At 38.8% G+C, this 22,829-nt stretch overlaps 1 protein-coding gene across 2 annotated transcripts in view; it reads right to left on the reverse strand.

Annotated features, from left to right (window-relative positions):
- Positions 1-551: 551 nt before the first annotated feature.
- Positions 552-22,829, reverse strand: part of gabrg3 (gamma-aminobutyric acid type A receptor subunit gamma3) — a 69,849-nt gene continuing 47,571 nt past the window's right edge. Inside the window, exons 5-10 of one of the 2 annotated variants that reach the window (XM_087835935.1) lie at positions 18,493-18,575; positions 9,574-9,711; positions 4,565-4,717; positions 4,291-4,314; positions 1,828-2,027; positions 552-833 (exon numbers count right to left, since the gene is read on the reverse strand). In XM_087835935.1, the coding sequence (XP_087692061.1) occupies positions 552-833; positions 1,828-2,027; positions 4,291-4,314; positions 4,565-4,717; positions 9,574-9,711; positions 18,493-18,575 (880 nt within the window). The remainder of the gene's footprint in view (positions 834-1,827; positions 2,028-4,290; positions 4,315-4,564; positions 4,718-9,573; positions 9,712-18,492; positions 18,576-22,829) is intronic. The other variant, XM_087835934.1, reaches the window with a different exon arrangement.

Here is a 22,829-nt window from a genome sequence, read left to right on the forward strand (position 1 = left end):
AGAATAGCCATAATCAGTCAAAGCCAGGCTCTTCTATTTTTCTTAATAAATCATTATTCCCTGATTATTGTAGCAGATAGTATCTACCCCTCCAGAGGAAGGCACTATGAGTGGTTTGAACATCCTTGGATTTTCATCATCTGGATCTGACTAATGACTGGATAAAAGCATTCCCTACAACACAAGCCATCCTCCTGACTGAGGAGTCTGGGACACATTTTCTTCTTCGTCTTCAAGTCGTCGTTAGTGCACTGTCCATCCTGACATCCCTCTGTGTACAGCATATGAAGAGAGTCACTATTGTGATGTATTCTCATACCTGAAGCCACTGAGGCTGAAATCTCTGCCAGGCACAGGGCTGCACACACACACAGAGACACACACACACACACCACAAACACACAGTCCTCTTGACTGTGTTTTCATCTCCAGGTAACTGCTTCAGGGTCCACAGGAAAGAGTTTATTTGGTGTTACCTTTTATTCAGATTGAATTACCTCTGTTAAGCTGCACTGCCCATCTCCTGAAACCAAGCAGGCAACCTCAGTGTGCTAAAGGTAGAGATAGCCTACCCAGTAGACGATGTTGAAGAGTAAGAAGGAGGTGGGGAAAAAAACGCGGGAGTATGCGTCCAGTTCATGTACATCTATGTGGACGCGGCCTCTCCTCCAACCGCCTTCTTTACACTCCTCGAAACAGCAGAAGAAGCTCTGGCAGTCTTTCCCGTCCAGACACTCGTAGACACAAGGGTCTTCAAATTCCTGCCAGTACATGGAGTTGTTTAAAGCGATGACTGTGTGTGGAGGAGGTCTCACATCGAGGACCGAGTAGTTCTGAAAATACAAGAAGTCTTTTGAGTACCAAATGCTTTCCCCCCATCACATTAGAAGTTTTTAAAGAAGAACATTGTCCAGAAAGTTTGATGGTTACAGATCTGAAGTCCAATTTGTAGCCATTTAGTCTCAGTAAGATTAAAGTATTCTGAGGGAGAATAACTTACATCTTTATATCCATTATGTTTTTCAATTGTGTGTTTTTGGGCCCTTGTTAGGGCAGCTCAGTCTAGACAAACTCTTAACATGTCTGATATCTACATGTTCTCCAAGAGGGAAATAGTGAGTGCAGCAGTGGTAGTAAATCATTTTTGCCATAACACGGGCAGTAGCCTCTTAAAGCCCGAATTAAAATGTCTTTATATCTATTTTTTTTTAATAATCGTTCATAATAACCTCCCCTGCAAGGAAACTTTGAAGCAAAATGAAAGAGAGTATAATTCAACAGCTTTCCACCTGTTGATTAATCTGCAAGCTGTCAGAAATGATGTCTAAAAATCTGACAGGGAACGTTTTCACACTGCAATCATGATGCTGATAAAAGAAGCTGAAATATGCGCTTCATGCTTCGTGTAGATACTTTGCTGACATGAGTGGACGAAGTAAAAGAACATCTGAGTCTGTTGTGTGTCCACTAACGGTGTCTGGAAACATTTTCATGTGCGACACTAAGTGTAAGATGAGAGCACAGGACATGAGGTGGACTATTTGATGGTCCGCCTGTCCTGTAAAATAGTGATGGTTCTATCAAAGCGCGTATATAAGGCACCATCACATCATCTCATCTCAGAGCACTTTTCTTACTTCAATCCTTTGATAACAGAACCGAAGCACTATCAGAAAAAAAGCTAATTTCTAACACGTGACAATAATAATAAATCCTGTGCATAAAGGCATCACCTCGATCTAAATTTTACCGTTTTCCTCAGAGTTCACTGACCTAACTCAGTGAGACTATTTAACACATCTGTTTGAAATACACAAACTAGCTCACCAGTCTTTTCGGTTCCATGTAGCTGGGTCTTCGAACGCTGTATGAGTAGTAATTTAACGTAGCGTACTCCATCAGAGCAGCAAAGACAAACAGGAAGCAGACGGTGACAAAAAGGTCCATGGCGGTGACATAAGACACTCTGGGCAGTGATGTCCTGGCCACAGTACTGAGAGTGGTCATGGTCAGAACTGTGGTTATACCTGAAGGACAAACAAAAGTCGTCTCAGTCAAACACAAGTTTTTTGGATCTGTTTCCACTTGGAATGTGACTTTGGTCCAAACTGAGTTTTGTTGTTTGCGCTTGCTGACCACATCACTATAAAGTGATACAATGCCAACATTAAAATCTCTACAGACACTTGAGCTGGTGATGCAGAATTACAACAATAACAGTGGAAAAACAACTCAAAAAAGCATTGCGTGTTCAGTGTTTCAGACAGTCCGGCAAAAGCCAGGCAGGACGAGGATTACACAACCGAGAGATTCTCATCGACATAAACATCGACACATCTGTGAGGTGATTGCCTCGAGATCCTTTATGATCACATTAGACGCTGAGACGCAAGAGAACACTGATGGTTTCATTTCAATGAAAGTGCAGCACTGAAAACCCAGATGAGTACACAAAGACAAGGTAGTCACAGTGAAGAGATCAGTGATACTGTTGCTTTAAACACAACAGATCACCACAAGCAAAGAACCCGTTTACCCATTCGTTAAAGTTGCCTTACAGTGCTGATCACCAGCTCTACATATTTAGTTTTGACTCTAGAGTAGCTGTGCGTGTTCAAAACAGGCTTCTCAGTTCATCCTCTGTTTTAGTTCTGTATATTTTCCTAGCTCCATCTCGATTTATGGGGTGTAAGGCAGGTGTGGGTGGGTTGGGGCTGGAGCGTATCCCAGCTGTCATCAGGTGAGAGGTGTACAACCCGTTTACCAGTCTATCTATCACAAGGTTAACAAAGGGACAATAAGAACCATTTACATCCAATTCAGAATCACCAATTTATCTAACATGCATGTCTTTGGCTTGTGGGAGGACGCCAGGAGAACATGCAGACTCCACATGGAGAGTTCCAACTCAGGAACCTCGTGTTGTGAGGAGACTCTCCTAACCCCTGTACCTCCTCTGTATTATAAATAATAATAATCATGATCAATCATACTAATACCACGTAAAAACAAAAAAAGTGACAAAGTAGGTGACTGAATTTGTGTTTTTGATTAACATATCCTTTGTCAACACCAACAACAACACTTGTTTTTGGGGTTTGATGCGACTGATGGGCATGAAGAGTGATAATGAGCAACACGTGTGGGAATTCATCCCATGTAAAAATTACAGAAGCGTATTTACATGCAGTCCTCCAAACACACGGTTATTTCTTATGTTGTATTAATTCATATTTTCCTATTAATTGTCATGGCTCGCTCTGTATTAAATTAGTTACAGTAGGCCTTTATTTTATTTTGCTTGTGCTATTTAGTCGTGTTAGAAGCCAAATGTGTCATTTATGTGACAAACGATGAATTAATTAGATATAATGAAGACCTCTATCCCTCCAGCATCTCAGAATAATTTCATTTGTTCGCTCGCCAATCTCACTCCTCTGTGAGCTTTAAAGAGATGCCTTTAAAGGAAAAAAAAACATCCGTTACTGTTTCACTGAGGTTCCTATGGTAACAAGCTGGCCCCATCTATTTCAGGCGGACATCTCGCACTTTTCCTTTAGCCTCTGCTTGCCACAGTGATTACTCTTACCTGGCTTCTGCTGATGCTGTGACACAGAGTTTTTCCTCTAAACAACAGCATGAATAGCAGGTTGGATGAGAGGAACGTCTCGGAGGCATTTTACTTTTTACTGACAGCTTAAAATGTGAAACTATGAGGTTCTGTAAAGAAATGTTCATAGTGTATAAGCATGCTACTAAGCAAAGTTAAAAGTGTAAGTGTGTAAGTCGGCTGAAAGGTTTTCTGACCTTGACTGAGTCTTAAAGGGGCTTTATCTTTACTCCCACACTGGCCTGGCTTGCCAGATACATTTACAATCAGCTTACATCTAAGATCCATTCATTATCTTCATTCTTCTTCCCGACTTGCAAGCCATTGATCGGCATGCTTTAGAGCAAAGATGACAGATTAAAAGCACTCGTTCATTTTCTAACTTTGTGTGAGCGAACAGTATCGAACACGGTGATGGTGGGCGATACAGGGAGCCTTGTGACACCGAGCTGTAGCATTTTCCTTTTTAGCTCCAATAACAGCACATTCATCAGCAAAAATATAATTTCACACAACAGTGGTAAAAACAGCTTACACAGCTACATTTAGAAGGCTTATAAATTTGAAATTTTAGTGGTTAAACTCAGCATTTTGTCCAATCCCTTAACTCAAGGCTGGGTCAATATTTCCTCACTCAGATGTGAATAATGGAGAAAAAGAGAGAAAATAAAAATTGTTACCTTCCCAAAAAATGTTCCACAGGACTGCACAACAACAGAAAGCATGCACGAAAGAGAAAAACACAAAAGAGCAGACAGATGGAGTGATTTTAGTGACAAATATCTGAGAAGCACATAAAGATGAATCCTCAAAAACACATAACCAAAAAGTGCAAACTTAAATCTTGTAAGTGGGATGTTGAAGTAATGCTTCCTGTATTATTTCCATGTATTTAATGCGGTGCAGTACTGTTCCTTTAAAGACAGACCCTCAGGTGCCATCAGTTCACTGTACCTAAAGCTGTTCTGGCTGGAGTGGCATCTTTTTTAATCCAGAAGGACACCCAGGACAAAACCACAGTGAGGATGCAGGGGATGTATGTCTGGATGGTGAAGTAGCCCATTCTTCTGCTCAGGTCAAAGTACACGGTCATCACCACGTAGTCGCCTGTGTGTGAAAATAACAACCATGTGAAACTTCTAGATGGTTCAATCAGTTGTTCTGATCATGTAAAAAATTCCACACAATGGGTCAGATTTACTAAATGGGGCAGCACAGCGTGCAAATCCCCTAACAGCGCTCGTATGGTAGGGGTGGATCTTTCATTTCGATATTAAGTGCAAAAAATAAGACATGTTAAATACTGGTGCGATTAACCATTAACTACATATCGCAAACCTTTGGTAAATAAGTGTACAAGCTTTATTTAAATATTCTCCCCCCTATATGTTGCGACTTCAGAAGGAATTTCATGCAACAGGGTCAGTTGTGAAACTGTGACTTCCCATACACAATCCTGTTACTGCACTCTGTAAATAGAAAACACTTTTTTTTAATGCTGGGGCAGGGCATTAGTAAACCTGGCCAAAGAATGCAAGCTGAAACAAAGATTGTGGAAAAGTCCACAAATGTCTTCTTCTTTTTTCTTTTTTTTTCTTTGCAATCCCTGCATTGTTACCATTTAAATAAGTACATAAATGGCGATCGTGGCTCAAGAGTTGGGAGTTCGTCTTGTAATCGGAAGGTTGCCGGTTCGAGCCCCGGCTCCAACAGTCTTGGTCGTTGTGTCCTTGGGCAAGACACTTCACCCGTTGCCTACAGGTGGTGGTCAGAGGGCCCGGTGGCGCCAGTGTCCGGCAGCCTCGCCTCTGTCAGTGCGCCCCAGGGTGGCTGTGGCTACAATGTAGCTTGCCATCACCAGTGTCTGAATGTGTGCATGAATGGGTGGATGACTGAACGTGTAAAGCGCTTTGGGGTCCTTAGGGACTAGTAAAGTGCTATACAAATACAGGCCATTTGCCATAAATGTCCCAAACAAACCAACAAACAGCAGTGAGTGACAACAGCTAGCTGTGAAACAGCTACAAAGATTAATAAAATAACCTTTAAGGTCACTTATCATACACAAGTTACACAAGTTCCGTTTAAATGTGCAAACAGTTTTTCAAGTGCATTAAAAAAATGGTCTAAAAAGTATATCAAAAGTGCCTTAAACATGCATTTATTTTAAAGACCACCAGAGGGGCGTGAACCGTTGTTGCAAAAAGACTTTCTTTTTCTATATAAATAAGTACTGTTTCTGGTTTATGGGCTCAGTAACTTATATCAGGTTATGCTGATTAAAACATCAAGTTCATTTTGTACATTTTGGTCATTCCAAGAGGAAGATTATCCAGGGTATGCTCACTGGCTAATGACTTCCCGCTTTCCCCTTCCCCTTATCACATCTGGTTTCAAAGTGCAAAGATGGCAATGGCTAAAAAGCTGCTATCGAGGCTTCATAACAAGACTTGATATACAAGCCAATATGTGATTTCTTGTATGCTGTCTGTGGTTTTACTTTAGTCCTTTAGATTTGGTGCAGTAATAAATTATTTGCATATGATTTTAACATAGATTTCTAATTAGGATTAAGATTAAACTTTATTGTCATTACACATGTATAAATACAGGGTAACGAAATACAGTTTGCATCTAATCAGAAGTGCAAGAGCAGAAAATGCTATAAGAGCAGATTATATACAGATAAGGGTAGTATAAATTGTGGAATAGTTATGAACAGATTATGTACAAATAAGTTAAGTATACAGATGTTTATATTGCTATAGCATTAAATACTGGTTTTACAGTTTGGCTGCCTAATCTGTCCAATTATGGCCCAGTATAGAATGGATGAAAACCAGTGCTGGCTCTCCAACACAAATCCTGTAGGATTAATATTGACTACTTGACCAAAAACCAGTGTGTGACGATGAGCAACGTAGCCTGCATTTCTACCTGCACATCAGTTTAATCACTTTGAATTTTTTTCTCGGCTTATTCATTCATTTATTTATTTTTGTGTGTGTAGCCTAAGGTTTATACTGTTAATGAGTAATTATGTGATAATGACATTTCAGGCCATGTTACAGAATAATAACTAATAATAATAAATTTATTATTAAATAATAATTCCAATCAGGTAACAAGTATTAACTTTTCTTTTTTTTTTAAACATGGCAAATGAAAAGATACTGTTGCACATGTAGCCAGGTGGAACTGTGAGTTAGGGTAACACGAGAACTACAGACCAGAATCATAATCATCACTTTGTTTTCCACCTGCCTGACAATCACGTCTTTAAAGACAGCAGGCAGGCAGCGGGGAGTAACATGTAATCTGTCAGCCATTAAAAAACAAGATCAGGTAATTCCACTGTTTAATCTAATAAAGGCAGCACTGTGCAGTGAGCCTCTATTTCCCAGCATCACAGTCAGTGTACTTGCCTTTGCCCTCAATGGGCAGTATCACTGTGAACATGTATAAGGATATTTAGATACGTGACAGTTAATGGAAGTCTGGTCATATAAAATGCAACAGTTCCAGTTAAAATTTCTTTATTGGTGGTTTTTGCCATTCATTTATTTTCATTAAAGTTTAATGTTCTGAGAGATTGTTACTAATTATCAAATTTATGTTGGCACATATATAGATGAATTATAAATTGCTTCGCTCGGATGATAAATGAACGCCTCCAGAAGAAATCTGACAAGCGAATATTGAGAATTTCTTTTTCCTTTCAGGTATTTCTACAGTGAGTAATGAAACTTTCCTCAGTTTGCCTTTGAAAAGAGTCTCACAGCTGCTTGTGAATTATTTGCCTGCACACAGACCCCTGAATACAACACCACAGAGTCGAACATAGATTACATATAGATTACACAAAGACACAAAACACGGAGACTAAATCCACGGAACAGCTGCAGAAAGTTCCACAAGATGCTCGGAACAAATTACCTGCCTCATTTTATTTCTGCTTACTGCATGTTGTATGAAGTATCTTTGCTTTTGGAAGAGTTTTTACTTAATTTAAGAGGCAAAAACCTCTGAACAGTACTGTATAGCATTTCTAAAAATACAAGAGCTGAGTCAGCCTTATGCAGATCACATACAGCTTCCTGTGAATGCGGGCCCTTATAAATTATTTCTCTCTACAGCCGATGTTTAATATTACTGAGAGGAACACTGAAATACATTAGAAAAAGTTATGCTTTCAGTCAGTGATAATCCATGAAGTTAACTACTTACGCCCTAAAAGAAATTTGCTGACATAACATCAGAACCCGTTTTTGATACTACATATACATCATTGTCATTTCTTTTTTTTTTTGGTAAAACCTTTTCATCCGTTTACACTCTGTAATTGCTTTTCTGTATTTTAGTATCAGCGTCTGTGGTAAAGTATTTCCAAACTGTTTCATTTACTGTCATGTTAGCGACATCAGCCTCATCTCCCAACCACACAGGCAGTGAGAAGTGTGAGTGGTGTAAATGCTGAGCTTCATCGAATATGTCAAAAAAGAGAGAAGAAGATAGGATTACATTCGCAGAATAAAAAACTGTTTGTGGACACAGACGTTCACTGTTCCTACAGTAATTGGCAACATTAATGAAGTCAAGTAGGGCTGAAATTAAACATTTTTAAATATAAGAATTTTATGAATATGAAAAAATAACAGTTTTTTTTACTGCCATTATGTCAGCAGACCGTAACAAATCTTAAAAGATGAGAGTGTCCTCAACGCCTCTGAAAGCCTGTGAATGCGTTTCAGCATGAATGCTGTTTTCTGTGGTACTGATGCACAACAGCAGCTGCCCCGTGACTCTTTATTTTAGTTAAAAAAAAAGTTACGGAAGTTTGACACATGTTATGGAAATGGATTTTTTTCCAGTGGAAATCCAAACACTCTCAAGAACCAAGTCCACCAAGTCAGCAGGGGAAAACACAAACTGCACACAAGACAAAAAGTAATAGTGACGTGGCTTCGAAAGCATTGGCGATAAAGCACACTAACATTAATAAGTTGCTACAGTAGCTAGTTTGCCATACTTTGAAACCTTCTAAATGCAAGTGTGATAATGGTGTCCTGGACCTCGTGCTGATGAAGCATTACTTCATCCTCATGGAACATGCTGCGCGTTCTTCTTTTTATTGATTGCTGTTATCCATAGTTTGCAAGATGATGCCAATTAGTCTGCAAACACTTGCCAACTAACCAAGTTGTGAAAGAAAAACAAAAAACCAAAAATCAAACCAGAAACAGAAAAAGTGCCTTTGAAACCAACATGTTTCAAAAGGTGTAGATTTTAGTTTGAAGGTGAACAGCCTCTATTTCCTGTTAGACTTCTCAGTTTCTTTACCACGTCACGAGGAGTTGATGAGTATATGTATTATATACTTATATATAATATTATATATTTTCCCTATGGTCATCTTCACCCACTTTGGGAACCACTGGGCAAAAACGCGTTCAGTGAACTGTATTTAATGACAGATGGAGAAATAAAGAGCTGTATTTCGGGGACCTTTACTGTTTGTAATCTCAGTGTAAACAAAAAGATAACAGTAAGTGGTCTAACTAATGAATATGTATTTATCTTAGTAGGGACCTCCCAGGGACAACAAGAGTTTGACTTTGCAGTTTAAACAGAAAGAAGTAATTTTTCATTGACAAACTGGATGAAATCCCGCAGTGGGAGTGGAAGGCAGTGAAAATCCTGTGAATATTTTATCTGTTGTTTCTTGCCAGATTTTCTTATTATTGTTGCCGTTTCTTTTCTGAGCATGATAGGCATCTAATATCCCAAATTAGTCTCCAAACAGTTTGGCTAAACATGATTTCATAACACAAATTGTTGCACAATAAAAGAATGAAGGAGTGGAAATGAAGCTCAATGCACGCCGACTCCAAATATCAACCCATTTCCAGCTTGGTAGCAGCAATGTTTACGAATGTTAAACAGATGAATTTGTGCTTCTTTACCTGCTGTAGTCTTTATGACGTCTGTAGTGTTCCTCAGGCCCATAAAATCAAACTGGTACAGACGCCAGGACTTTTGGTCAGCCGCCTCCACAGAGTTCTTCCTCCACTTGTAAATCATTTCATCTTGTGGGTATCCATCTGCAATTACACAGAGCATATGTGTGTGTGTGACCCTTGGCACTACATGTCACATCCTAATGATGGATACCCTGTGCAGACAGACCTAGGGCCACCCGGAGCAATATTTGTCTTGAGGTGGATGCTGGCTAATGAAAAGACTGGGATGAAGACAGAGGCAAAAATGAAGCAGATTAAATGAAAGCTTTGGTTCAATAAGATAGTGAGTCCATCTAAATGTTACGTCTGACCTTCACGAGCTGCACACAGAGCCTGGAAGCGCTTTTACAATTGATCATGTGAGGTTAACGATGGGTTAATGATTCCATTTCTTCTCTGGTGTAATGCTAGCCTGAATCTTTAACACACACATAATCATTTTAAGTAGAAAAGCTAACAAAATTATGAAACTGCCTGACAGCAATTTGATTTAATAGGATTTCAATTAACAAAAAACATTAACCGTGAGGGAACTGCTAATTGTTTTCAAACATGCTTGATGAATGACTTCTATTAACATTTTCCACAAGTCTTCCATTCGCCATTTCCATTCTTCCATTAATGCTGTCATTAAATATTTACCAAACCCTTCGTAAACTAAAAATGTATAGAATACAACATCTGTTGAGAGCACCGCTTTATCCAAACTAACTTCATTCATGGCCTCTTACACTGGATTTGCATAAAGCATTAGTAATGGCTCAAGGCGAGATACGTAATGCATCTGCAAGGGAACAAAATCCATATAATGCACATCAGCAAGAAAGGTTACAATAGTTAGCTAAAAGTATATCATAACGATGTAAAGCATAATATAATTCAACATAAAACAGGCTGATTATAAGCTTGACTCTATAAAAATATCTTCAGCTGCTTCTTTAAAAGAGGAAGTAGAGTCTGTGCTGTGTAGAGAGAGCAGAAGAGAATTCTACAACCTTGGTAAAACTGCCTGAACAGTCTGATCCCCACAAGTTTTAGAGCTGTTAGTGGGGTCAGCAGCAAAAAGTCTGAGGTTTCAGCAGGTCATGATTTACTGGGGAGATCCACCATGGAGGTCTTAAAAGTTAAAACTAAAAATTTAAAATGAATTCTAAAATGTTTGGTAAAACATGAAGAGAAGCCAAAACTGGAGTGGTGAGTGATCTTCTGTTGGCACCAGTTAAAAGTTCTGTGACAGGATTCTGCACAGTCTTAAAGTCTGAAGTAAAAAGACTGCTACAAAAATTCCAAATACGAAGAGATAAAAGCATGAAAATTCATCTCAAGTTCAGCCTTTGACACCAGCATGATTGAACCGAAAAGTCTGAAGAAGCTGATATGCCATCTAATTTAAAGTAAAAGAATCAGACCCAAAAGAGATCCCTGAGGTACTCCACGAGGCAGAACGGTTGTTTCAGACGTCAGCTGTTTCATACAAACAGTAACAGATTTATCCGAGAGATATGACACGACAAGAACAACAAATAAAAATGTATTCAATTTAAATCTGTGGTTATTTGGTCAAATTAATCCCATAACCAGCAAAAGCAGGTATTGATCCATATGCATGTTTTCAGAGACTGGGATTTCTAGATGACTGTGGGTTCACTGTTCACATTGTAATATATCATCATTAATATCAGTATCAGCAGCCACTTTAATCGGTACACCTTGCTAGTAGCGGGTTGGCCCTCTTGTCATCACACAGTTGCTGCAGATTTGTCGACTGCACGTGTATGATGTGAATCTTCTGTGATGACTGTGGAGGCTGTGAGTGTGGGTACAGTCATTCAGTCACTGCTACGTTCAAGAAACCAGTGTGAGATGATTTGAGCTTTGCAACACGGTGTGGTATCCTGCTGGAAGCAGCCATCAGAAGATGGTACACTGGGGTCATAAAGGGATGGATACAGTCAGCAACAATAGTCAGGCAGGCTGTGTGTTTATATGATGCTCAGTTGATACACGAGCAGCAGCCAGAACCTTGGACACAAGGTAGAGTGAATGCTTTCATGATGTTTACACCAAATTCAGACTCTACTGACAGTAGAAGAAATCGAGACTCATCAGACCAAGCAAAATGTTTGCAATTTTTAATGCACCCATGTAAACTGTAGGCTCAGTTTCCTGTTCTTAGCCGACAGCAGTGTAACCCAGTGCGGGATGCTGCTGTAATCCAGCAGTCTGGCCTTTCTCCATCTCTTCTCTGACCTCTGACATTGACAAGGCAGAGAACTGCTGCTCTTTACACAGGTGCCTAAAGAACGCAGAGTTACTTCTTTTGGTCAGGTTGGAGACATTTTGGTGGTGGTTACCAGTTCAAGAGCAATGTCTCCAAATTTTTTGAATCATTTCCAGGTTTACATGGAAATATTTATTTGAATTCCTTTTTGGAAATTTGTTAAAATATTGGTTTGGTCTTTAAGAAAAAGAACTTTATTAAAAATAATAAACAAAACCATCAAAGTATCAGTATTTAAAAGTATCAGTGATGGAATTTTTTATTTAAAATGTTAGAAATTTGACATGGGAGTAGGGTTGCTCAATTAATCGAATTTTAATCTCGATTACGATCTAGGCTTTCAACGATCATTAAAAATGACTGAGCCGATTATTAGCCCCTCCCTCGTGCTTTACTCTCGCGCTGCTCCATGTGGCAAATCGAGCGCACCTCTCTGCATTTCGAACACATGTCACAACAATTAAGAGCAGCGGTCCCCAACCTTTTTTGGGCCACGGACCGGTTTATGCCCGACAATATTTTCATGGACCGGCCTTTAAGGTGTCGCGGATAAATACAACAAAATAAAACTAGTACCGGTACCGAAAAAAAGAAAATTTATTCATAACACACATGAAAAGACCCAGGAAAACCGAGTAAACGATAAAAACGATAACAAAATAACGCTGAAAACCGATAAAAACCCTGAAAACTATACATTTCACACCTGAGCCTCAACTCTCGCGGCCCGATACCAAACGACTCACGGACCTGTACCCGAGGGTTGGGGACCGCTAATTAAGAGGACCCGAGGGAAGCTCAGAAAGCTAAGCAGAAGTTATTTGGAGAGGAGAGTGACTGCTGTTGGTTGAAAAGAGAGGTAAAAAAAACTTCAGTGGTGTGGAAACATTATGGGTTCGCGAAGTCAGACGTGGATCAAGTAGACATAGTGTGTAAACTCTGCTACAGTGTCGTAGCTGCAACACAGAGCAACACTGCAAAGTTCACTAAACATAGATGTTTACATTTTTCATTTATTTTTTATATTGCAAACATTTGCACTGTTATCAGTATTTGCACACTATTTTATATTATTTTTTGACAATCTTTTAAGTCATTATTCAATACATTGCTATTGTTAAATAAATATCGTCAAATAATCGAGATCTCAATTTCAGTGAAAATAATCGTGATTATCAATTTTGCCATAATTGAGCAGCCCTACATGGGAGTGAGGACTCCTATTTGTAAAAGTGTCATGCTCCTTACCAGAGATTGTATATTTTTCATATACTGCTCATGCTCCTGACTGAAAGTGCAGTGTTGTGTTTTTTGCCTCTGCTGCACTTGGAGCTGGTATCTCAGTCTCTTCTACAATTGATTTTTCCCCGAGCTCTGGTGTAAAATTGCAAGTGTGCAGATCTATAAAGCTGATTAGCTGACAATGACGAATGAGGTTTGTCATTGGTATTGTTTTTTCTGTTTAATTCTGTTGTAATGAAGCTACAGTAGCTGCACCTGAAGCATCTGGCTGTTTCACAGGTTCCCAAAGGAGAAAAATAGGTCAGTGTCTTTGCGTGATCATTTCTGCAGGAAATCCAGTGAAAAAGAGATTATCAGGATCATACAATAACACTACTCATTTAAAACTGCAGGAAATTGGATAGCTCTCAGTAATGACCTGGAAATGAAGGACTCATCTGAAAACATGTAATATCCTCAGTAAACAGTTTTTATTACTAAGAGTTACAATATTCCCTCCAAAATGTTAATTTCTCACAAAAACATGCAGAAGAACCGAGTGATGAATTCTTTTGAGGAGAGTAATGATCTACAGACACATTTATCAAATAGCTGGTAAACAGAGTGCAGTGTTTAAAAAACAGAATAACAACAGAATAAGAGTGAACACTAGTTTTACTAATAAGTACATCCGCCGGATGTGTAAGCTCCTTATGGAGACGATTTTAGAAGTCAACTAAAAAAGGACAATAAAACAAACTCTTAGGGAAAAAAATGTGAGACTAAACAAATGGAGGAAGTTAATGGTGACTTTAAGGTTGGATGAGCAGTTTTCTCTGATAACTTTCTCACCTAATAAATTCAATTCAGTTTTATTTGTATAATGCCAAATCACAACAACAGTTCTTTCAAGGTGCTTTATATTGTAAGATCAAGACCCTACAGTAATCATGTAGGGTCTTTATTTCAGTAATTAATGAAAATAAAACTATTATATATAGTTGATATATTGCACAAACCAGAAACCTTCAAAACATGAATAAAATATATGAAAACAATGTTTTTGGATACAAAGTTTTAGTGTGATAAGAATGCATAACTTCAATCAATCCAGCACGTGTCTATGAGATAGTACTCTTTATACAGCTTTGCAGCTCAAAGTACTTTACAGAACAACATATGCAAAACAGCCCCAGCATAGTCGCAAACACACACACAAGCCCGTTCAGCTATCTTAGTGAGGACCTTCATTGACATAGAGGTTTCCCTAGCGCCTTACCTTAACCCTAACCATTAAAAATGAATGCCTAACCTTAACCCTTACCCTATACCTAATCATAACCTAATTGTAACCCTGACACCAAAACCACATTTTGAGCCTCAAAAAGGCCTTCAAATTTGTGAGGACCTGTGTGTGTGTCCTCACAAGTGACTGTTGGTTCTCACAAGTATAATAGAATGCAGATTTCGGGCCTCACAAAGATAGCTAGACAGGAACACACACACACACACAAATAAAAAAATAAATAAAACCAGATTTAAAAAAGAACAATAATTGAGAGGATTAAAAAAAGTACAATAAGTAATTTTAAAAAAGGTAAAAAGTGTGAGCAGAATTAATGTTAATTCAAATAAAAGTCAGGTCAAAAAGGTCTTTAGGTCTTTAGTTCGGCTTTATGCATAAACATTAATGAACAGTTTCACCTTCTAACCTTTCTTACTTTAGATTAAGTAACTTTCATAACACAGACGGGTAAACCACACCTGCTTAAAAGAAGTTATAAGCTATTCCTCCTCACATGGGTGGGTAACAGAAACATACACTGGGCTGTTTTTGCTTAAACAAATAGTAAGAAAGCTTAAATTCAAAAACTGTCCCCATCACCCTTAATTCAGCCAGAAAGCACTGACTTATGGGTGTACATAAAGTTCAAATTAAGGATGATGACAGCCTGATGTTACTGAACAGTTTAGTTACAAAGAGCAGCTAAAAAATATGTTAGATGGGGTGCTATCAAACTCCCTAAAAATATGAAGGTACAGCAAAATATTATGACAAAAGTTGTGTTAAGTTTGTGTTTCCAGCCACCTGGAACAGGTATTACACCTGCCCTTCCCTGTGCTCACTATTTACTTCCGCACTGTGTGTCTGCTGTCTGTTTCCACAGGCTGTAAAGAGCAGGAAGTCAGCCTCCTGAGTGCTTGGAAAAAAGGTTGCTGATGGGTCTGAACAAAAATCAGAACGACGAGTTGAAAGACTATAAAACATTTCGTAAAACATCTGTGAAGTTTACATTTAAGATTAGGATTAAACTTCACATCAGAGGAAACCCCTCGCATGTTTTCTGCTTCTCATGTGCTGAACAGAATCTATATCCTGCTCTCTTCATCTGTGTGCACTGCATTGAATCATGTGCCGTGTTGATTATTCTAATCCTCCAGAGGCATGATGGCTTTTAAAATAAGCAAATCTGACGTAAACTAATCTTAAAACTGACACATCGTCATGGAAACCAGCGTAATGTCAGTTGGTAAGAAAGTGGGTTTATTGGATCACAGCAGGATGGGTCCACAGTCAAGGCAGATCAGCGAGAATATTTTAAACCCTAATAGGCAACACAGGGCGCAAGGTCTCATCACACCAATTCAATCCTCTAATTTGAGAGGCCACTGAAGGTCCACTGCAAATAACACATCACAGACACCTCAAGCTTCAAGTTAGACACGTTTCTACATTCACTGTGAGCCAGGTTTACTGGATGGTAAGGGAGGAGCGAGCCTGAAATCAAGATGGAAACTGCGATGTAAACATCCACAGCATCATATCGTTGTTCCATCTGATGATATCCTTGTGAAGCTGTAATTGTTAGCTGAGGCATGCTAGTCTGGTGAAAGCTGTAATGTTTAAAGATCCTTCAGTTTGGCCTGTGGACAAAACAAGTGGCCAATGACTGGAAGTATAAAACTAGATTGTAACATCTGTACTGGGTCATCTGCTACAAGTAACAGATGTTTAAAAGCCACTAAAAAACAAACAAGCACAGACTGTAATAAAATATGGATGTAGCCGCTGTGACATCCCCTCTGGTTGCCAGTTTCAAAGCATCGGTTTTAGTATTTTGAGGACAGAAATGACTAAATTATGCTAAATAATCAGCTAACACTGGTTAGCTATGTTCATGAACTGTTGGACCTTTTCAACATGGGAGTATATGGGGACTTACTCACTTTTAAGCCAGCCTCAAATGGAATCTTGGATGAACTGTTATTTTTGGCCCCGCCATGCTTTATGGCCGGGGTCGGCAACCTGCGGCTCTTTAGTCCGTATAGTGCGGCTCCGCGTGGCTTGGGGAAAATAAATTAGAAGTATTTAGCTGAAGTGTATTTTATTTATGTTAGATCTTTTTTAACTTGTAGTTCTAAATTGGAAGATTATTGTGATATTGAAATAAATAATTTTTTCATGGCTCAAAATAAGCGTCACACTCGTGGAAGCCGGTTAACCCGCCGAAACGCCATGCATTTATCAAGACTTTCAACCCCAGGTCGGCTAATTATGGATCTTCGGATCCACATTATGACAGCAGCTATTCTCAACCATGAACTATGTTAAAAACAAACACCGCTCACGCCTCACAGATGACAGCTTACAGTCCTCCATAAAGATGAAAGTGACTTCGTACAGCCCCGATTTGCAGACGCTGTGCACAGAGGTTCGGGAGCAGAAGTCCCATTGTAAACATACCACGGCAGACCCGATGAACATGCTTTTCAGCATCTCTTTATTGACCACTTCTCACACACGGTTGCTGTACGCATACAGCCGGCTGTAGCTTTTCAGCTCACAGCCCAGCACATACCAACAACAGCATAGACGGCACAGACGTTAAGGCGGCGAGGCGTGATTGCGGGTGCCGCTCAGGTACGTCCTCCTAGACCACACACATTAACCAGGTAAAATACATTTTTAGGCAGAATTTTGCAAATATCAATTTTTCTTTTTTCAGCAGCAGAGTGCTTTTTTTTCCACTTATTTTTTTAAAGCCAGGTCAAGGCTCCAAAAGCCCAAAGGCGATATAAGGGTGGCGGCTCACAACAGTTTTTATTTGCTACATGGATCATTTTAGTTCAGCTGGGTGTCTTTCCTTTTGTTATATTTCTTTAAGAGTTCAAAATGTGTTAATTACATAAATAAAATGTCATTTTCTCTGTAGCACTTCATGGATTTCATAAGCAACACACCTTAGTTGTTCACACAAAGCATAAAGGTAAAAAATAATATATACAGTGTTATCTTGATTTTAGATGTCAAAAAGTATTTGCGGCTCCGAATGTTTTCTTTTGCGTGGAAACCAGGTCCAAATGGCTCTTTGAGTGTTAAAGGTTGCTGACCCCTGCTTTATGGCATGCTTATTTTCTTTAAAATGTCCAGGCACTTCTGTATGAGCTTACCCAAAGAGATGTTGCTCAAATGTTGCCATGACTACTTATAACCACACTGAAATGAAAAGCTGAGGATAAAACCTGCTGCCTCTCACAAATACCTGATTAAATTAAAGAGTTGTGGTAACCGTTTGGACAACTGCACAACAATTCTGGGACATGTGACATGGGTCTTCATAATCTCTTTCACACACATAGAGTTATCAGTTAATACAGTTTTTCCAGGTGGATGAACGCATCTGCCCTGCCAAAGTTTTAAAGCCTTTGTAGAGTCAGGAATGTTCCTGCATTCTGGTTCTTATATAATGCCTCTCAAAGCACTTTATACAACTTGCCTCATTTACCCATCCACACAAGCTCTTTTTCCTACACCTAAGTGCTTTTTATCTAATTTTCACAATTCAATGAAAACATCATTGAATTCAGTTTCTTACCCAACGATACTTTGGCATATAGACTGGAGCTGCCAAGGTTCGAACCACCAAACTAATCGTTTGGTGGTTTTATGGTTCTTCCTTGAAGTAAACTACATCCTTTACATTAACTGTAAGAAATAAATGCCCCAAAACAAAACTACTAACTGAACAGAACAACTGCTTTTTGGAAAAGTGATATGTACAGGAAGATTTAACGCAATAGGCCACTGGATGCAGACATGTAAAAGTCTTTGTTATACCTAGGTCCTTTTTAGTCTTAATTGTTCTCCGTGTTTGTTCAATTTATGTATTAACACATGTTAATATATCCCAGTATACAAAGCAGGATCATATGGATCCTGTGTGACCCGTATAGCTCTGCTCATGGTGAAACAATGCACATAATTTGAAAATGCAGAGGAGTAAAATACATCCTGTACCTCTCATAAACATGGAAGATACAGTAGAAGATGAACACTGTACTGAACACAGTGTACTCACAGCTGGAGAAGATGAGCGGACATGAATGTTCATCCATTGGAAAGTTGTGCAGCTGCAGCTGGCACTCTGCGTTTATGGTCAACCTGCAAAGAGAACAAGATTTTCTTGTAATGAACCTCTTCTGCTTTGCTCCAGATGGTGTAAATTCATATTCAGGTTCAAGTATGATCTCGATGGAATCGGTGGAATGTGAAAGGAGGAACAATCATTTAGCTATAAAAGCGTCCTTGCAGCTACATATTGGGGATTCAAGTGATAATCAGCTAGTGTGATGCAGCTTCAAGTGTGAGAAACGTCTAAATCACAAAGCTACTGCACACGCGGGGACAGGCGACGGCAAAGAAGCTACTCTTCCATTTCAGTTTCAGCTTGTCCTTTCTAACCCCTGTAAAATGCTTCTTTATGTCCTTCCATGGTCATTTCTACCCAAAGAAAACATTGGCCATGAAACAAAACATCTGTGTAACATAATGTTAATACTGAGGTTTTTGTTTGACTTGATAGAAAGTGAAAGAAGAGTATTTTGTTTCTTCACATACTCTTTTAATGATTTACAAAATCTCAAAAATGTGCTCAAATCCTTTTTAGGCCTCAAGCATATAGAGCACTTCATGTTATGCATTTTATTGGATTTTACTTCCAGTTTGGTTTAGTTTCCTATGAGGTTTCTGGCCCACCTTGTTCAGCTATACAAGCTGAATGCCTCGTTACTCTTTGCAGTTAAGCTTTCCAGCTTTGTTAAAACAGATCTTCAGATTTTCCTTCTGTGTCAATGTTGCCCATTCCTTAAACTCTTGCTTCAGCCTGTGCCTCTGGGAGTTTGATTGCACTGTTTGTTTTGGGGGTATTTTTTTTTTATTTGCTCTTTTGCCTGCACATTGCTGCCTTCAGATTAAGCCGATTAATATAAATTTGAAATTTAGAATAGGCAAAATTATTATTTGATCCAGGGCTGAATCTCTAAGTTTACTCACTTACAAAGAAACAAACAGACTCTTCTAGTTTGAGAGACAAACAAAAAACTAAAATCAAACAAAAACAGATATTATAAAAGTTGCATATTAATTTGCATGCCATTGAGGGAAATAAGTATTCAATCTCCTAGCAAGACTTTGTACTTGGCGGGTAAACTCTTGTTGGCCCGCACAGCGGTCAAATGTTTCTTATTTTCAGTCAGCAGGTTAGCCCACATCTCACTTATGTGTTTCAGATCCTGGAAGCGAAGCTCTAACTCTGTTTGGCTGTTGAACTCGCTGACGTATTTCAGTCATTAATTCTTTAAGTTACTTTACAATGAAAAACTTGACAATATAACATCTGAAGATGCCACTCTGGACTCGTTAATCTATCATTTTGTCCGGTCACCTTTGGGGCAAAGGTCACTGTTTCAGGGTAGACAGCCGATACAATAGACGAAACATTATATTCCTTTCACCAGTCACTGTGTATTAGTGGAGGCAAATTTTAAAATGTAAATGATAAAACCAAGCCCCTATCATCAGCCCTCTACCACCTTGCTGTGGTGCCACGTTCTTTTAAGACAAAAGAGACTTCTCCTGCCTCCTTTCAAACAAACCATACTTGTTCAGTCTTTTTCGAATTGTACTGTTATGAACGTTAACATTTAACGTGTTAACTGAAGCCTGTAGAGTCTGAGATGTAGCACTTTTTTCTCCAGTTTCCGAGGATTTCACAGTCTGACCTTGGAGTGAATTTACTGTGACATCCACTGCCTTGGATGTTCTTCATTTATGAATAATCTTTCTCATTGTACTGCTCATTGTTACTACCCATTCCAGATTAATGGGCAGTAGCACAATAACTGCTCAGGATTGAGATATCTCTCTGAGAATAGTCCATCTAACTCTACTCCATGTTCCATGTTCTAAATGTCCCACTGCCACACATGACAGGACACAGCAAGAGGGGACCAATGGCTTAGATCTTTTTTAGTGACACAAGGAATATGCATAATTTTATACAGTTTTCATGGCTTTCCCTGGCTGACTGTGCACTTGTGACAGCCTTTATTGTCCTTCAATGGATTTATAAAACTCAAAAGACAGTGATTGTATTTGACATAAAATAATAATATAATTAATAATAGAAAGGGGTAAAGCTGTACTGAGATATAATTAAAATGATTTAAAAAAAGACAAAACCAAAAAGAGCAAATGGCATTTCTTATTTCACTGAAAAAAGAGGCTACAGGAAGTGATGAGGATGCCTTGACCTCTTTTTACATAATGGAATTGGTTCTATTCACACATCAAACCATGTGACTGAGTAATCAACCATTAAAATAAGGAGAAAAAATCTTAAAGCATTATATTAATTATTCCAAAGTGGCTTTATAAAAGGAATGCTCTGTACGTGTAGATTACATGTGTCACATTAACAAAAAGACGGTAAAAAGCGAAGAAAAGCAGAGAGAAGGATCTTTGCAGAGTGACTCTGGTATGATCTTTCAGCCTCATTAAGGCATGGAACTGGGACAATACGATGCATGTGGGAGAGGCATGGATATCACAAAATGTCATCTCTGTTTACTCCAGCCAAGCCAGTGCACAATTAATACCAAATGACATTTCATAGCTTTCCCTCATGCCATCAGCGGATATTACTCCTCAAAGTTTGCACGCTTCTGAATAGTCAATAGAGCTTCATGAGGACCAATCTTTGTTTATGGCTTGACTTGGACATCGAAATGCTGCTACTTCTTTGTTGGATTTACTACTCTGTGTGAATAAAAAAAAGTCTGATAGACTTTAAACACACTACGTGTGGAATAATTTGCAATGCAGTTGCCTCAACAGAAAATGTCAATTAAAAAATGTGAAGATGTCAAACATAAGGGCAGCTACAAAAAGACTGAGGACAGTCGAGAGATGCTTATTAGCGAAGGAGCATTTTATTATAAATGTGAAGTGCTGCAATTACAAAGAGTGCTCGAGGGCACGAGAGTAGATGCCTCTGTAAATTGGTCTTATATCTCAAGCAGCCAATTTGCACTTACAATTGTTGAAGACAGGGGCTAATTGCTCTTGCACTGCTCTGTTTGGAGAATGTTTCCATCCCAAACGGTGCTGCCTTCGTTTTATTGTTAAATAAGGATGCTAAATTTCCTTACAAGATGAAATGAATGGATGTTGCTGGCTCAAAGGCGACACGGCACAGAAAACATCAAGCTCCAGAAAAGTAATTACAAAAATCATATGGAAAAAAATGTTAATATGCTATGTACCATAGCATATTAACACATGCATAAATGTATGTGTTATTTATGTGTAAGGACAAGAAAGACATTGTGGACAAAACAGGACACCCCCCATAATCTTTAGTTACAATATTATAGTTAGTTAAATGGTCTGATTGTTCAAATATATTTTTTCTTTGATTGTGGTAAAATAATGTGTGCCCCAGTCTCCAAAAATGACATAGTGCAGGAAGGGTAGTTATTCCTCCGTTACACCACAAGAGGGAGTATCCCCTAAAATGAGCAGCTCTAGCGGGAGTAAATAAGCCTAGCCACTACCCATAAGGCAGTGCGCCTACAAGAGTTGTGTGAGACTGCAAAAGTGTGTAACGTTGTGCTATGTCCATATATATATTTGCAGGTAAGCAGATATAAGATGGTAATTAACTTAAAATGTATCTACAGATGAGTCCACGGGGTTGCAGAGAATGTGGGAAAGTTGGCCGTTAATCCCCACTATGTGTCATTAGTATATAAGTTATTGGTAGCGATGTGAATTAGCCGTGACGCTAACGATTAGCAGCTAGATCTAATTCATTAGTTTGTGCGGAAACCTCGTGGCGCTTTTGTGGATTTATACCTGTACCGGGCTTTAATCACAGCAGATATAGACTGGTGGATCACACTATCTTTTGTTTATGTTTATTTCATTGTTGCACTGTAAGAAATATTAGTGATTTGAGTTTAAAGACTAACCATAAGGCAGTGCGCCTATAAGAGTTGTGTGAGACTGCAAAAGTGTGTAACGTTGTGCTATGTCAATGTATATATTTGCAGATGCAGTAAAGGCGAACTCACAAAGCCACACTGGTTTCAATTCATTTTAATCCAAGTGTGCAACATATGTACCCAATTTATGGTACATTTATGGTACTTATTATTGATGATCACTTAGAAGGAATGATGTCACAGGGTTATTTTAGTTATTTTACTTTGTACAAACAGAAATCCCACGTTTACGCAGAGGATTAATGTGCAGGTTTTATGCAGGCAATTTTCTGGACTGGGGAAAATTTTATGTTCTTGCAAGGAGTTAAAAGCAGACAGAGGACATTTGTTTTGCATTGCTGTTACATGCTGT

The sequence above is a fragment of the Neolamprologus brichardi genome, chromosome 23 (assembly GCF_056152115.1).
Source record: "Neolamprologus brichardi isolate AB-2024 chromosome 23, ASM5615211v1, whole genome shotgun sequence".
Taxonomy (NCBI): Eukaryota; Metazoa; Chordata; class Actinopteri; order Cichliformes; family Cichlidae; genus Neolamprologus; species Neolamprologus brichardi.